General features: G+C 55.2%; 1 protein-coding gene across 2 annotated transcripts; it reads left to right on the plus strand.

Moving 5' to 3' along the window:
• The first annotated feature begins 34 nt into the window (after positions 1-34).
• OSBPL7 (oxysterol binding protein like 7) lies at positions 35-14,678 on the plus strand. 2 transcript variants are annotated; one of them, XM_081271002.1, is made up of 23 exons: positions 35-206; positions 1,522-1,675; positions 1,775-1,900; positions 2,041-2,094; positions 3,301-3,414; positions 3,762-3,857; positions 3,968-4,085; positions 4,705-4,808; positions 5,047-5,139; positions 5,222-5,354; positions 5,432-5,526; positions 5,713-5,808; positions 6,514-6,651; positions 7,242-7,338; positions 8,245-8,492; positions 8,679-8,816; positions 11,443-11,506; positions 11,617-11,695; positions 12,523-12,667; positions 12,779-12,923; positions 13,010-13,136; positions 13,343-13,465; positions 13,608-14,678. In XM_081271002.1, the coding sequence occupies exons 2-23, from the start codon at positions 1,601-1,603 to the stop codon at positions 13,714-13,716; spliced, it is 2,517 nt and encodes an 838-aa protein (XP_081127128.1). In that variant the 5' UTR covers positions 35-206; positions 1,522-1,600; the 3' UTR covers positions 13,717-14,678. The 2 variants fall into 2 exon arrangements, with proteins under 2 accessions (XP_081127128.1, XP_081127127.1); XM_081271001.1 differs by lacking the exons at positions 35-206; positions 1,522-1,675 and having other exon boundaries at positions 1,685-1,900.
• The last annotated feature ends 810 nt before the right edge of the window (positions 14,679-15,488 follow it).

Raw genomic sequence — 15,488 nt, forward strand, 5'->3', positions numbered from 1 at the left:
CTTGGCGGGAGGAGGCGACAGGGGGAGGGGAAGGTGGGGAGATCCGGCTAGAGGGGAGGCTCCGACGTCTCCTTCCTTCCTGGTTCCTGCAGCAGCTGCTGCCACTGCTCAGCTCTGTGAGGAGGGAGCCGGTGACTCTCGGAGACAGTGACTCAGAGGCAGAGCGGTGCGCGGGCCAAGGAGCACTGGCGTCCATGGACCCTGGGGTAAGGGGGCTGCGCGACACAAGCTGACACTCCCAAGGAGGGCTTCCTCCCACCTGGAGCTGGTGGGTCTGCTCCTCTGGATCCAGGGCTGGGAATGGAGGTGGCAAGGGGGTACCTGCCTGGCTCCCCTGGACCCCCTCCTTCCTAATGGTAGAATCTCCCCCTCTGCGGGCAAGCTGTGAGGGGTCAGGATCCCAGAGGCCAGGACAAGGGCACAGAGATACCCAACACTGGAAGAGTTTGGGAACTTTCAATGGCAGAATGCAGGAGTTTCCCCTCCGTTCAGCATCTTGCACCCTGGGCCCTTAGCCCCGATCTCCTGGCCACTCTTACCCTTCCACGTCCCTGTCCCCTCCGGCCTCAGCTCCTCAGGTGCTTACTAGCTCCACAAGAAGGTCCGAGCTGCTTCCCCAGCCTTAGGACATCCTCACCCCTTCAGTCCCCTCCCCCCCCCCCACACTCACACAGCCTCATGCATTATTGATCTCCTGGTGGAGCCAGGATGACCAGGGCCCGTGCCAAGGGCGCCTGTGGGCACTGCTGCGGGACCTGGGCGGACCTTGGCATGTTCTTGGCCACCTCTTCTGCCGCCCACAGTGTCTCCATCAGCCCAGTGTCCTGCTCTCTCTGGGTGGGCGGTACTTCTCAGGAGCCATAGTAAGAGGATAGTGAAGCTTTGGAGGGGACTGAGGTGGGAATCCTACAGGCATGTTTTGTGGAAGGAGGCACAAGGGAAAATAGGGGCTATCTCAGGCCTCAGTTTCCCCAAGCAGAAAACAGGAGTCCAAGAACTTGCGGGTATGGAGACCAATCGGGGTTTGATGGGTGTTCTGCAGGGTGATAGTGGCAAAGGAGTCTCCACACCATTGCGCTGGGGGTGGAGGGTTTCTAGAGAAAGAGACAGCTGGATTGAACTCTTGCCTGTCCAGTATCTGAGTCCCTCTGTCTCTTCTTAGAGCCTCTTCCTTCACTTCCCTGCTTTACCTCTGATCCCCATCCTGCAGGGAATCCTGCCAAGAAAGCACCTAGTGTTTCCGGGAGCCCCAGGATGTGTGCCCAAGCTGGGATTGGGCACACTTCTTATGGTTTTCTCCCAGCACCAACCTGTCTGCAGTGTGCTGGTTCACCTCTCTAAGCAGCAGCCATAACCAGAGGGTGTAGGCAGGGGACCCGCCCAGGGTGGCATAGGAACAGATGCAGGGTGTGGGGGAGAAGCATGGCAGGTGAGCCCTTATTCCCAGAGGGCACAGGAGGGATCAGAGGTGGGTAGGTGAAAGCAAGGGCAGCACTAATGGGGTCTCTCTCTTGTTTCAAGGGCCCCCTCAGGTTCAGGTGACATCTTTCCCCTTTGACCTGCTCTACATCCTCAGCAGGGAGTGGCCTCTCCCTCCTCCATGGACTTCCAAGAGAGGGACACCCCCTCACTGGCCGAGAGCACTCAGTCCTCGAAGCCTAGCAGCACGCAGCAGGTCTGAGGGGCAGCAGCAATGGGTGGGCCTACCTTGGGCCCGAGGGGCAGAGGCAATGCAGTGGGCTCAGTAGCTCCCTCCCTCTGCCCTGGACTGCAGGCCTCTGAGCTGTGGGAGGTAGTGGAGGAGCCTCGGGGCAGGCTGGGAGCAGAAGGTGTCAAGCCTGAAAGGCAGGAAGGTCACCTGCTCAAGAAGAGAAAGTGGCCTCTGAAAGGCTGGCACAAGGTAGGCTGTGCAGGGCATGGGGAGGCTGCCTGGCTACGCAGGCTTTTGCACATGGAGGAGAAAAGCCTATGTGCGTTTGCTCTTCTCTGTTCTCTGTCCTCTGGGCCACGCGGTCTTACTTCTCCTGGGCGACTTCACAGAGGTACTTTGTGCTCGAGGATGGGATCCTCCACTATGCAACCACCCGGCAAGATGTGAGTCAGGGCCCTGGCTTGGGTTCTGGGAGGAATCTGCCCCAGGATGCCCTGAGCAGGCAGTGGGTATCTGGAATAACCCAGAGCAGGGTCCAAGTCCCAGGTACACCATTTGCTGAGTGAGCAGCCTCTGGCCAGTTATAATCAGCCCTCTGGATCCTTAGTTCCTCATTCTCTGATTCAACCAACTGCAAATCTAAATACATGTACTTTTTTTTTCTCTTTCCACATTTTTTTTATTGGTGCATGATATTAGTACATAATGATGGGGTTTGAAATTACATATTCATATATGCACGTGATAATACAATATAATTTGGCCAATATCATCCCCCAGCACTTCCTCCCTCCCTTCCCACAAAATGTATGTATTTTAAAATTATATCTGTACTGAAAACGTACAGGTTTGTTTTCCTGTCACTACTACCTAAACACCAATACAACTATTTACACAGCATGGACACTGTATTAATTATTATCGATAATCTGAAAATGATTTAAAGTGTATGGGAGCAGGGCTGGTGTGTAGCTCAGTAGGAGAGCACTTGCCCAGCTCCATCCCCAGCACCACACACACACACACAAACACACACACACAAATAATAAAGCCCACAGGAGGATGTGCATAGGTTACATGCAAATACTAGGCCATTTTATATAAGGAGCTTGAGCATCCACAGATTTTGATATCATGGGGGTTCTAGAACCATTCTCTCAAAGACACCTTAGGGACAACTGTACTTCCCTGAGCCTCAGCCTCCTCCTCACTAAGATGGGGAGCATGCTTGCCTCCAGGTAGAGCTGCCCTCTTGGTAAGGGCATAGTGCACATGAGACCTCTGGATGAGGCCTTGGTACAAACTACCCAAGAAATGAGAGCGTTCCCCCTTCACCTTTCTCATACTGGCAACAAGGAACTGAAGGCTGCACTCCCAGGTTCTCCATGGGGAGGGGTCCACCTTCCTCCAGACAGATTCCCAGGGGGAGAGTATTTGTTCTTGCTCTGTGGCTTCCTAACTCAGAGTGAGGCTGGACATACTGGAGGGTTCTGTACATAGAACATGATTGGCAACCCCCTCTGATAGTGTGCCTTGGACCTGGGGGTGAATTACTGCCTGACCCTTGAGCCTAGAGTGGTATTAGGGAGATGGTGGTTTTGTGGCCCAGAGACACTAAAACCAGTCCTCTCACCAACCTTCTACTCAAGATCACCAAGGGGAAGTTCCATGGCTCCATTGATGTCCGCCTATCAGTCATGTCCATCAACAAAAAGGCCCAGCGCATTGACCTTGACACTGAGGACAACATCTACCATCTCAAGGTAACATCCTGGGAACCAGGGAATATTATGGCCTTCTGCCTAGGAGAGGTGCTGGGCACGAAGACATAGGGGCTGAGAGTCTGTGGAGCTCAAGGTCTTTTCCTGAATTTGACAAAAAGAAAGTTGCCATTGTATCAAACAGCAGACCACCCCTATTGGTTGTTATGTGAACAGGTCTGGGGCTAAGAGCTCAGACAGGGGACTGTGCTTCACCTGCTTGCAAGGGGACTTTGCACTAATGGGGCACTATAGGGACAGACACTATTTGCCTGCGACCAGAATCCTTATAGCTCCTGGCAAGTAGCCCTCCCTTCAAATATACTCTCCCTTCTCCATCATGTCTGCAGATCAAATCCCAGGACTTGTTCCAAAGCTGGGTGGCCCAGCTGCGTGCCCACCGCCAGGCCCAGCGCCTGGACTTGCCCAGCACCACTCATCGGAAGGTATGATGGGCTGCAGGGTGGATGTGATGATTCAGAGATGGTGGCTCCGGGGAACTGTGAGACCCACAAAGGTGGGCACCATCCTTCCCGACCCTTGGTTCACCACACAGGCTCCTGGCACCCAGCTTCTGACAGCAGGTAGCACTTCAGCTCTACCTGGAGTTGGACCTCGGGAGAAGGTGTCTTCCTGGCTGAGGGACAGTGACGGGCTAGACCGCTGCTCTCATGGTGAGGGATCCCTCTCAAGTGCTTCTGTGGGTGTGACCCATGCTGTCGGGTCTAGGTGGTATCAGCAGGAGGGAAAAATGGTATCTCCATCCCTACCCCAGGGAGCCCCAGTCTGATGGGGGAGATGGCCTCTGCCTCCAAGGTGGTCGAGTCTCCTTGAACCTACTTGGAGGAGCCCCAATCTTACAAAGGATGGTGGGGCTTGTGTCCTAGGCCCATAGACAGACATGGATGCATGACCAGGATTCCTGACAAGGAGGACAGTGAACACCCGTGCAGGGAAGAATCCTGAGCTGTAGTGCCGGGCGGGGATGTCCTCTAGAATCGGGTTCCTGCAATAGGGAGGTGTGGTGTTGGCCTGGGGAGGAAAGTGTGCACCCAGTGAGGAGAGTGGCAGGGCATAGGGCCTATGTGTGGCTAGAGGAGCTGAGAGGTTGTCTGCAGACAGGGTAGAAACCAGGGAGGCCACACCATGGAGCTTTGGGATCTTGAGCAGGGAAGAGGAGCAGTGTCAGGGTCTCTGTGGTGGCTGGTGACATTTTGGAGGAGAAAGGAAGCTGAGGGACAGATGGGGGGTCTGGCTGGCATTGGAGCAGTGTCCTCCTTTATTCTCCATCAGCACTCTCTGAGTGTCAGGGGAAGCTCCAGGAGTTACACAGACTCCTCCAGAGCCTGGAGTCCCTGCACCGGATCCCCTCTGCCCCTGTGATTCCCACACACCAGGTAAGGATGGGGGAGGAGACAGGGCTTCACCCCCATCACCTCCCTGGGGCGGGCCTCCCTTCCTCTATATTGCTGGAGTTTCCCCGGCCCTCGCTTCTTCCTCTGAGATGTCACTTCCCTGGGGATGGTACCTGGGTGCCTAGCATGATCTGTGCCCTCTTTTGTGGTGTCTGCCTCTCCCCGGGTTGCCCCCTTTCCCCACCCTGTGAGTGAAACTTCTCCCTCCTCAACTTGCAAGGCCTCAGTGACAACTGAGAGACCCAAGAAAGGAAAACGGACCAGCCGCATGTGGTGCACACAAAGCTTTGCCAAGGACGACACCATTGGACGGGTGAGGTGGCGTGAGGACCCCAGTTGCCGGGGCAGGATCCCCGGGAGGAAGCTTCCATCTACTCCCTCCCTTTCACCTGCAGGTTGGTCGTCTCCATGGCTCTGTTCCCAACCTGTCTCGCTACCTGGAGTCTCGGGACTCCTCTGGCTCCCGTGGGCTGCCACCCCAAGACTATGCCCACCTGCAGCGCAGTTTCTGGGCCCTGGCCCAGAAGGGTGAGTGCAATCTAGGGGGTGGTGAGGAGCAGGAGGTAGAGGGCGAGGAGTCTGATGGCCTGCCCTGCCCCCGACAGTGCACACTTCCCTCAGCAGTGTTCTGGCTGCCCTCACCACCGAACGGGACCGACTGAGGGACCTGCACCAGGGTTCAGAGCTGTCAAGGATGGGGGTGAGCCTTGGGGACAGGGCAGGTGGTCAGGGCCAGGGCTTGAGGCTGAGGACTTCAGGCCTCCAGTCCAACAGCAGGTCTGCGCTAGGGCTGGGGGTTTGACAGAGGCCATCTCTGCAGAGAGGAGGGTGGCAGGGCTGGGAAGACTTTCTCCTCCTTCACCCTGTCCCTCACCTTCCTCCTCAGGTCTCTGAGGCCCCAGCTGGGCAGAGGCGCCTCCACTCACTGTCCATCTCCTCAGATACCACTGCAGATTCCTTCAGTTCCCTCAACCCCGAGGAGGTGAGGAGCCAGGGCGGGCTTCAGGCCATCTCCCCTGCACCTTCTTCACTACAGGAGCGAAGGCCAGGGTGTTGGGCAAGGTTGGGTTTTAGCCTGAAAACAAAGTCCAGAAGTCCTGGCTCCAACGTTTTTCACGCAATGTGGACACGGCCACCCTTGACCCATCCTTACAGATGTAGTATGCTTTGTTTTGAATTCAGAGTTCATAAGGTGGTGGCTCTCACCTACCATATGACAAAACTGAGACCCAAACAATCGAATTGATGGGCCCAGGCTCCCACAGTTATGGCCAGGCTGAACAGACTCTGGGACTGGACTCTGTGGGTCTGAATCCGGCTCCGCTGCGTGCCAGCTTTTTGGCCTGAGCCTCACTATCCTAACCTACAAAGTGGAGGTAAAAAATGCACCTTTGCACAGGATGGGTGTCAGTATTGAGTGGGTTGATACAGGAAAAGGATTTGCAGCAGAGCTCAGAGTTGGTGGCCAGGAAGTGCATGCAGTTACTATGGAACCGGGTCACCTCCCCCGCAGCTGGGGTTGGTCCTCTACACTCTTGCGTCCTGCACATTGCCCCTGCCTCTCCTGGTCTGCAGATGGCAGAATCAGTGGATGTCCCCATAGTGCTTTCCTCTCAAGGGAGTGTTGAGCAAAAGTGAGTCTTGCCTGGCTTTCCACCATGGCCTGACCCTCCCTTGGCTCCCACAGCAAGAAGCTCTGTACATGAAGGGGCGAGAGCTGACCCCCCAACTATCCCAGAGTAGCATCCTGTCCCTTGCTGATTCCCACACGGAGTTCTTCGATGCCTGTGAAGTTCTCCTTTCCGCCAGTTCTTCAGAGAATGAGGTGAGGGAGGAGGAAGGCCGGCAGTGAGGGGGAAGGGAAATTGGGAAGGTACGGGTGAGTCCAGAGGGACTAGGATCTAGATTCCTGAGTCCTTTCTCACCACCTTGGCTGCTATCTCTGGGAACACATCCACATCTATTGGGGCTTGTATGGTTTTGCTCAGAAATCTCTGCTGGAGACCGAGTTTGGCATGTTTTATCCCCCTTGGGTCCTCTGACATTGCTGCCTCAATTCCCACCCTAGTCATCTCCCTGTGACCCATTTCAGCTTCAGCACCCCCTTGACTCCAGGTCTCCTTACACCCTAAATCTCAGCAGTCCCCAGATTCCCTTCTCTTCTGCCAGGTTCCTTAGTTCTCCTACCCTCACCAGTGGTAGGGCTAGGCGCTGTCCCTCCAAGGCAGCTGGGCACAGTCCACAATGCCAGTCCTCCTGGGGCAATGTCTTAGGGTTCAGAGCTCTCATCCCCCAATACCTTCTCTTCCCCTTCCCATCAGAGTGCTAGCTGGGCAGATTCTTGCCAGGCCCTGGGCACTGCCCAGCTGCCCTGAGAGACACAGTCTGCCCAGCCTGTCATCTCTTCTGGCCCAGGGCTCTGAGGAAGAGGAAGAATCATGCACCAGTGAGATTACCACCAGCCTGTCGGAAGAGGTGCTGGACCTCAGGGGAGCTGAGCGCTATCAGAGAGGTGCCAGGCGGGCATGTGGATGTGGGGTGTGGGTGGGTAGAGGAATTGCATTTGCTTGTGGCTCTCGGACTCATGCAGACCAGTCCCTTGTGGTGATGGGTGGGCTAATGGCTTTGGGTGCTGACCCCAGCATGACCCCTGAGCTGAGAAAGTCTAAGCCACAGCTGGAAAATATTCCAGAAGCAGCTCAGGGTGGAGAGCCAGGCTCAGACTTGGTGCTGGCCTCTGTTCCTGTGGGCTGGGAAGGCCTACAAACAGGCCTGACAGAGAGCAGAAGGTCCCACTTTTTTTTGGCACCAGAGGTTGAACTCAGGGACACTCAAGCCCTGAGCCACATCCCTGTATTTTAGAGACAGGGTCTCACTAGTTGCTTAGTGTCTTGCTTTCACTGAGGCTGGTTTTGAACTCGTCCTGCTTCAGTCTCCCAAGTCACTGGGATTACAGGCGTGTACCACCCCACCCCACCCACTTTGCCACTTTTTATTAGAGTACTTTTGGACCCGTCATTTTGCTTCTTGGAGTCTATTTTGTCTCCTATAAAAGGGGCTGAATAGTCTGTGTCTGGACATTTGCTTCTGTGTTTATAAAAGGGTGTGTGTGTATATGTGTGTGTGAGTGTAACTTGGCCATGGTTTCTGGGGCACAGTGTCTGGCAGTGGAATTGTCCCCCTGGGTAGTTTGAAGCCCTGCTCCCTGCCTGAACCCCTGGGAGCTTGTCAGCAGATCCTAGTCACCCAGCCCACAGTGGGTGGAGACCCGGGCCTGGGAACTGAGCAGATCTACAACCCAGCAACTCCCCCCAAGGTTGGGAGGCATCCTGTGTGGACTGGTGGACTGGCCTGTGGGCCTGTGCGTCTGGGATGCCAGTATCTAGAGGGAGAGTGACTTGGCTGGGATGGGCCCCAGGAGGGTGTGTTCCAGCGAGAGCTGCAGGGCCCCCTCGCCGCCGCTGCCTGCCAGCCGCCAGCGGGCCGGGGGCTGACGTGAGCCTGTGGAACATCCTGCGCAACAACATCGGCAAAGACCTGTCCAAGGTGTCGATGCCCGTGCAGCTAAACGAGCCGCTCAACACGCTGCAGCGGCTCTGCGAGGAGCTGGAGTACAGCAGCCTCCTGGACCAGGCCAGCCACATGGCTGACCCCTGCGAGCGCATGGTACCTGCCCCAGGGCCACTTCTTCCTCCCTGGAGACCCTGTCCCCCAGAAATCCCAAATGGGCTGATCCTTGCTGCTGAAGTTCCATCTCAAGACCCCAGACTTTGCTTGCAGAGAGGGGTGTCCCTTCCCTGGGCCCTCCTCTGAGTCACCAACCATGGTGACACTGCCCCTGCTTTCCTGCAGGTATACATTGCGGCCTTCGCCGTCTCTGCCTACTCTTCCACGTACCACCGAGCAGGCTGCAAGCCCTTCAACCCTGTACTGGGCGAGACCTACGAATGTGAACGGCCTGACCGGGGCTTCCGCTTCATCAGCGAGCAGGTGTGGGCCCAGGGTGAGGGGGCCAGCCTCCAGGAGCTGGGCAGGGGAGGACCTGTACTTCAGGGTCCAGAAGCTGGGGCCAGTGGGGCCAGAACATGGAGAGGAGCATGGGGCAGGGTCCCTGTGCCAGGCAGGTGGAGGATTCTGTGCTGGGGAGCTGTCAACTCCAAGTGGGAAGTGGACCTGAAACAGGTGTAGAGGGCATCCTGCAGACTTGGAAAGGCACCCCTCAGGGGTGATCTTGAACTTGATCTTGAAGGATGGGTACCAGTGGGGTGTGGGTGGGGGTTGTGGGAGACTGGACGTTCCGGTCAGCATAAAGGAATAGGTGGCTCCTGTTCAGGAAGGTGAGAGATAGGGCTGGAAGGTTAGAGACAGGCCAGATCCTGAGGAGCCCTATTGGTGAAGGTAAGGAGAGGTTTGGCTTTTCATTTGTTTCTAAATCCTGAAGACAGTGGGAGTCGTGGAAGATATAAACAGTAAAGTGACTTCTTAGAGCTGCTTTGTGTAAAAAACACCTTGGTGATCTATGCTGGTTGGTGGAGGCCATTAGGAGGCCATTAAAGTCATCTTCATAAGAGCTGATGACAGCCTGCACTTGGGTTATGGCATATTAAGTTCAAAAACTATTTATGTGCTGCTCTTGACAGGACTCAGTAGTCAGCAGATATTCTTATGTGTAGGGGATGGAGATGTGGCCAATGAGGGAGAAGGCTAGGTAGCCTCATCATCATCATTCAATGGGCTCGACTTCCAAAGAGAGATGTCCAGTAGAACTGGTCAGTGGGCCTGAAACTCCTCAGAGAGTGCTGAGCAGAGCTAGTAGACTGGGGAGTCACCAGCTTACAGGGCGGGAGAAGATCCAGGCTCTCTCTGGTGTGTCTGGGCAGGAGAATGGGTGGTCCATGGGACCTGGGGGGCATCAGTAGCTTTCTGAATAAAGATGGTTTTAGAGAAAGGGTAGGGCAGTGAATGGATTACAGAGGATGTTAAGTGAAGGTTTGAAAAAAAGTAGAGAGGGGCTAGAGTTGTGGCTCAGTGGTAGAGCGCTCGCCTAGCACCTGCAAGGCCCTGGGTTCGATCCTCAGCACTACATAAAATAAATAAATAAAATAAAGATCTGTGTCCAACTACAATTAAACACAAATAAATATTTTTTAAAAAGTAGAGAAAAATATAGGCTATTTCCAAAAAATGTCACCATGAGGGAAAGAGGAGAGAAAGAGAGACCACTAGAGGGAAGATGAAAGGTTGAGGCAATTTGCTTGTTTGTTTAGATTTTAAGGGTTTTTAAAAAGACAGTATCAGGCACCATGGTGCATGCCTATAATCCCAGCGGCTTGGGAGGCTGAGGCAGGAGAATCACAAGTTCAAAGCCAGCCTCAAGCAACTTAGTGAGGCCCTAAGCAACTTAGTGAGACTCTGTCTCAAAATAAAAAGGGGTGGAGATATAGCTCAGTGGTTCAATCCCTGTACTGAAAAAAAAAAAAAGGTGGTGAATATTTTACATAATACAATAGGAAACAAGTGTCCCTTCCCAACCCATGGAGGGGACATCTGCCACTAACATCTTCCCAGAAATGTTTTATACAGGGATGAGCAGAAATGTGCTGGTCTAGGAAGGGAAGGCTTACTATTTTTTAAGATTGGAGAAACAGGAGATTCTTTCTATTCAGAGAGAAGAAGAAAAATAGAGGGAAGGACAGAAGGTGTGGAAGAGGGAGCGGGAGGGGTGTGGCGGAGGTCCCAGGGAGAAGGGCCTGGGAGGGGCTGGCGGGCAGCCCTGGGCTTGAGGAGTTGTCTTCTTCAGCTCTGTTCTTCCTGGCTGTGGGGGTACAAGTGTCCAAAGGGGCTGACTTGGGCCTGGGTCCTTGTGGGATTGCTGGAGGATGTGGGGCCAGAGGTAGAAGCACGTCAATTCTCAGCTTCCCACTGAGGGTTGTGTTGGGAGTGAGATCAGAGGACACTGTGCTCCTGGCATTCCTGGTGAGTGCTGGAAGCAGGCCATTGAGGGCAGTAAGTGACAAGGTGTAGGCATTGGTAGGAGGACGCAGTATAGGGTTGACAGAGCAGAGCCCTTGGGGACAGGAAAGTCTTGGCCGGAGCCATGGGTGACAGGACTGGGTAGAGAGATGAGGAGGGTGGCTGTGGGATGTTAGAGTTTAAGGTCCCAGATGTGGAGCTATCCCAAGTGAGGACGAGGCCAGGTGTGTCCAAAGGAGTGGGGTGGAAGGGCAGGGTGTGATTAGCGTCCACGGGAGGGGAAGATGAGGGCAGAGGGTCCTCCGGGGGGCTGTTTCCGATAGGGGTGGAGGTTCTGCTGGGCATGGTTGGGGGAATATTTCCGTCTGAGCCGGGTTTCTCAAGGGCACCATAGAGAGGGTGCCAGGAGAGCTCCCAAGGGGAGTGAGTGGGTGAGAGGGAAAACAGACAGGTTCCGTGGGGAGAAAAAGATGTGGATTTGGTGGTAGCCAAGGATGACGGGAATGAAGAGACCTGGAACTAACTGATCCTCTAGTTCACAGGGAAATGGGGTGGGGGTAAGGGACATTGAGGGACCCTGATGTCAGGAGCAGACCCCAAGCTCCTTAGGGACAGCCTCAAGGGAACTTATTTGCTCTCCAAGGTCTCCCACCACCCCCCCATCTCGGCATGCCACGCAGAGTCAGAGAACTTCGTCTTCTGGCAAGGTGAGGGGGCAGGTGCAGGTGGACCTGGGGAAAGGGCAGCCAGGGAGGGTCTGGGACACTCTCTGGCCTTATTTCTGCTGTCCCTTCTCCCTCCCCCAATCCAACTGCAGACATGAAGTGGAAGAACAAGTTCTGGGGCAAATCCCTGGAGATTGTGCCTGTGGGGACAGTCAATGTCAGCCTGCCCAGGTGAGTACTGTGACTCTCAGCAGCTGGTATCCTCTGGGCTGGAGATGGGAATGGGGCAGGCATTCAGGACAGGAAGGACGGTCTGGCTTCAAGCTGCTGCTGCTGCAGGTGACAGTGTGTGCAGGTTTAACCGCTCTATGTGCAACAGCTGCCATAAAGGAAGGAAGGGGAGGGAGAAGCCTTAGGACAGTAAGGCTGGGAGGGCCCACGGAGTCCTCTGACTCAGTGTCTTTCACAATTTTTTGACCTTGATATAGTGAGAAATGCATTGAGTCTTCAAGCCAGTAAGTGCATACACATACACAGAGGAACCTAAAGGGATGTCCAGACTGATGGGTCACAAAGCACATTTGGAGCTGTGGTACACTCCTGTGATCCCAGTGGCTCCGGAGGCTGAGGCAGGAGGATGGCAAGTTCAAAGCCAGCCTCAGCAAATTAGCAAGGCCCTAAGCAACATAGTAACACCCTGTCTCTAAATAAGAAATAAAGGGAGGGGGATGTGGCATCATCTAGCTCAATTTATAGGTGGGGTACTGAAGTCAGAAAGAAGGAGGCTTATTCATAGTGACAGGGAGCCTGTCTGTATTTTTATATGCATTACCTAGGCACTGAGGAGCTTCGTAAAGGAGTCAAGTTCACTGAAAGCATTCTGTGAAGGTGACTTTGCTTTTTAGATAAGTCATCTCTCACTGCAGAGCTGGCACTAGGATCCTAGAGGTTCCTTCCACAGACTCAGGTGACCTGCTCCAGAGAGACAGGTGCCCTCCTGCCTCTGGCCACTTGTTCCCCAGGGCCACCACTCCCCTCCCATGCCCTGTCTCTCTCAGGTTTGGAGACCACTTTGAATGGAACAAGGTGACATCCTGCATTCACAACATCCTGAGTGGCCAGCGCTGGATTGAGCACTATGGGGAGGTACTTATCCGAAACACACAGGACAGCTCCTGCCACTGCAAGATCACCTTCTGCAAGGTAGACATGTCACCTTGACCGTTCCTGTTCACCCCCAGCAGGTTCTTCTTTTGTGGTTACCCTGGGTAAGGTAAGAGACACCCCCTTAGGACCCCACCTTCTCCACCCCAGGCCAAGTACTGGAGTTCCAATGTCCACGAGGTGCAAGGTGCCGTGCTCAGCCGGAGTGGCCGTGTCCTCCACCGACTATTTGGAAAGTGGCACGAGGGGCTGTACCGGGGTCCTCCCCCAGGTGGTCAGTGCATCTGGAAACCCAGTAAGTGAGATGGGCAGGGAAGGCTGGGCAGGGGTGGGGACAGCTGTGGCACAGTCCACTTGCCCAGCCCCTTGCCTCTCCTCCAGACTCAATGCCCCCAGACCATGAGCGAAACTTCGGCTTCACTCAGTTTGCCCTGGAGCTGAACGAACTGACGGCCGAACTGAAACGGACACTGCCGTCCACAGACACGCGGCTCCGGCCTGACCAGAGGTCAGTGCCAGTCAGGGTGTCCCTGGAGCCCTGGGCCCACTCCCCACTGCTAGGGCCTTGGCAAGTTCAGAGCTGGTGCTTCAGAGTTGCCTCAGGGAAATGGGGCCTGTTTGGGGGACAGAGCTCAGAGCTGGGAAGGAGACAGAGGCCTAGGCTTTGAGAGTCCCTGGGCTGGCAGCTCCACTTATGGCCATCTGGGTCATCAGGTACCTGGAGGAGGGGAACATCCAGGCCGCAGAGGCGCAGAAGAGAAGGATCGAGCAGCTCCAGCGAGACAGGCGAAGAGTGATGGAGGAGAACAACATTGTCCACCAGGCCCGCTTCTTCAGGTGCCGCACCGGCCTCTGCCCCTCTCTGAAGCCCCTTCCCGCTCAGGGTGGGGTAGGGCAACCTTCGGATGCAGTGCTTCAGGGTTCTGCCTTTGTTCTGCTGGTCCCCTGCTCACACCCATGGCCCTCTCCCCCCCGACAGGCGGCAGACGGACAGCAGTGGCAAGGAGTGGTGGGTGACCAACAACACATACTGGAGGCTGCGCGCCGAGCCGGGCTATGGGAACCTGGATGGGGCTGTGCTATGGTAGCCCTGGCTCTGGGGGCAGGAGGCCCTGGTCCTCACTTCTCCTGCCCCCACTCTCGACCACGGACACATGGGTGAGGCCGGGCTCCCCCTCACTGCCCTTGAGACCAAAGGGGATGCCCTGGCTCTGGCCCTTTCCCTCTGCTGGCCAGAGGGCTGCAACTCAGCACACGCCCAGCCCCACTGTTGGGGTAAGAAGCAGAATCCATGCTTCCCCAGTCTTGTTGCCTCAACAACTGGCATGTGCGACCCTTCTCGCTCTGTCACCCCCTTCCTTGTCCCCCTTGGAGTGCTTGGAGGAGACTCTAGGCTCCCAGGATCTGCTCCCCATTTCAGTGCCTTCCTAGGACACAGGGGACCCCTTGATGCCCCCCAGGCTTCCTGCGCCCAGGGCGCTGGCCCCTGCTGCGAGGTTCAAGTGAAGGAGAGGAGACAGCTTTTCCTTCCACCTGCCCTGTCTCCAGCATCTTCTCCCCTTGCCCTGGAGAAAGTCCAGCAGGGTCTCCTCCAGTTTCCTGTGGCTGGTCCCTGGCCATCCCTACCCTCCTGCATCCTCTCCTCCCAAACTGCAAAATGCCTGCAGCTTCCACCAGCTCCTTGGTCCCTGATCCTCAAGTGGTTCCCCTCAGTCTCAGCTCCGCAGATGCCCCAAAGTGAATGAGTCCTCTCCAGAGGCGGGTGGGCTGGGGGAGGGGGTAGTCTGAGATGCCTGGCCTCAGGCCCACGAGGAAGGAGTGAGCAGGTGTGAGTGTAAAGTTGTGTAGGAGTGTGTGTGTGTGTGTGTGTGTGTGTGTGTGTGTGTACATGTGCGCGTGCGTACTGTGTCCTGCTTGCAGGCAAGCAGGGGTCCTTAATGTAGTCTGGATGTCCCCTCTGCTGGGTGTCCACCACTGTTGCTGCTCATTTTCTTGCCTCTGAGTCAGGTGAATTGCTATGACATTCCAAGCTCCAATAAAGACTGTCCCAGATGTTGGCCTGTGATCTTTCATTGAAAAACATGTGTCCAAGCACCAGAGAAGGCCACTGCAGGTGGTTGAATTGTGTCCCCTCAAAAAGATATGTTCCTGGTCCCTAGTTCCTGGGAATGTGACACATTTGGAAACTAGGTCTTTGCAGATAGAAAATTACAATGAGGTCATATGGGATCAGGGTGGGCTGTCATGCAATGACTGGTGTCCTTTTAAAAAGAGAGGAAGTTGGGAACACAGACACACACAGAGGGAAGAGGACCATGGAAACTCAGGTCATGGGCCGTGTGGGCAGGTGGGCACAGACTGGAGTGAGGCATCTGCAAACCAGGGAACATCAAGGACACTGCAGCCAGCAGAACCCAGGCGGCAGCATGGACAAGCGCTGGGAGAGAGCCCTGCTCTGAGCCTTCTCGAGAAGGAACCAAGGCTAACACCTGCTTTTGGACCTCTGGCTCAGCTGTGACAGAACAGATGTCTGCTGTTTTATGCCACCCACTGTGTGAAACTTTGTTATGGCAGCTCTCACTCTCACTTCTACCTCCGGTGTCTCTCTTTATGCACCTGGCTCAGAGAGGGCCCTTTCGGACACTTGTCTGGACTATTACAGTCACTTCCATCCTAATGCTGGCTCTCATGGGGATTTCAAAAGAGAAAATGTGGCTCTTCATTGCTGCTTTAAATACCTCCGTTGCTGCCCAGGTCCTGGTGGAAAAAATCCAAATCTTCAAGCAGGTAGAAAACTGTATGGTCCTTGTTCCCCTGGTGTGGGCATTTGTTGTAGGGTCTGTGTCCCCCCAACTCCAAG

Source organism: Spermophilus citellus (assembly GCF_964194105.1).
Source record: "Spermophilus citellus genome assembly, chromosome: 17".
Lineage (NCBI taxonomy): Eukaryota > Metazoa > Chordata > Mammalia > Rodentia > Sciuridae > Spermophilus > Spermophilus citellus.

Coding starts and splice junctions, on each gene's coding strand:
- OSBPL7 (XM_081271001.1), top strand. CDS start 1,694: ATGGGTGGGCCTACCTTGGGCCCGAGGGGCAGAGGCAATGCAGTGGGC. Junction 3,858..3,967: donor CCAGCACCACTCATCGGAAG/GTATGATGGGCT, acceptor TTCACCACACAG/GCTCCTGGCACCCAGCTTCT. Junction 5,527..5,712: donor CAGAGCTGTCAAGGATGGGG/GTGAGCCTTGGG, acceptor CTTCCTCCTCAG/GTCTCTGAGGCCCCAGCTGG.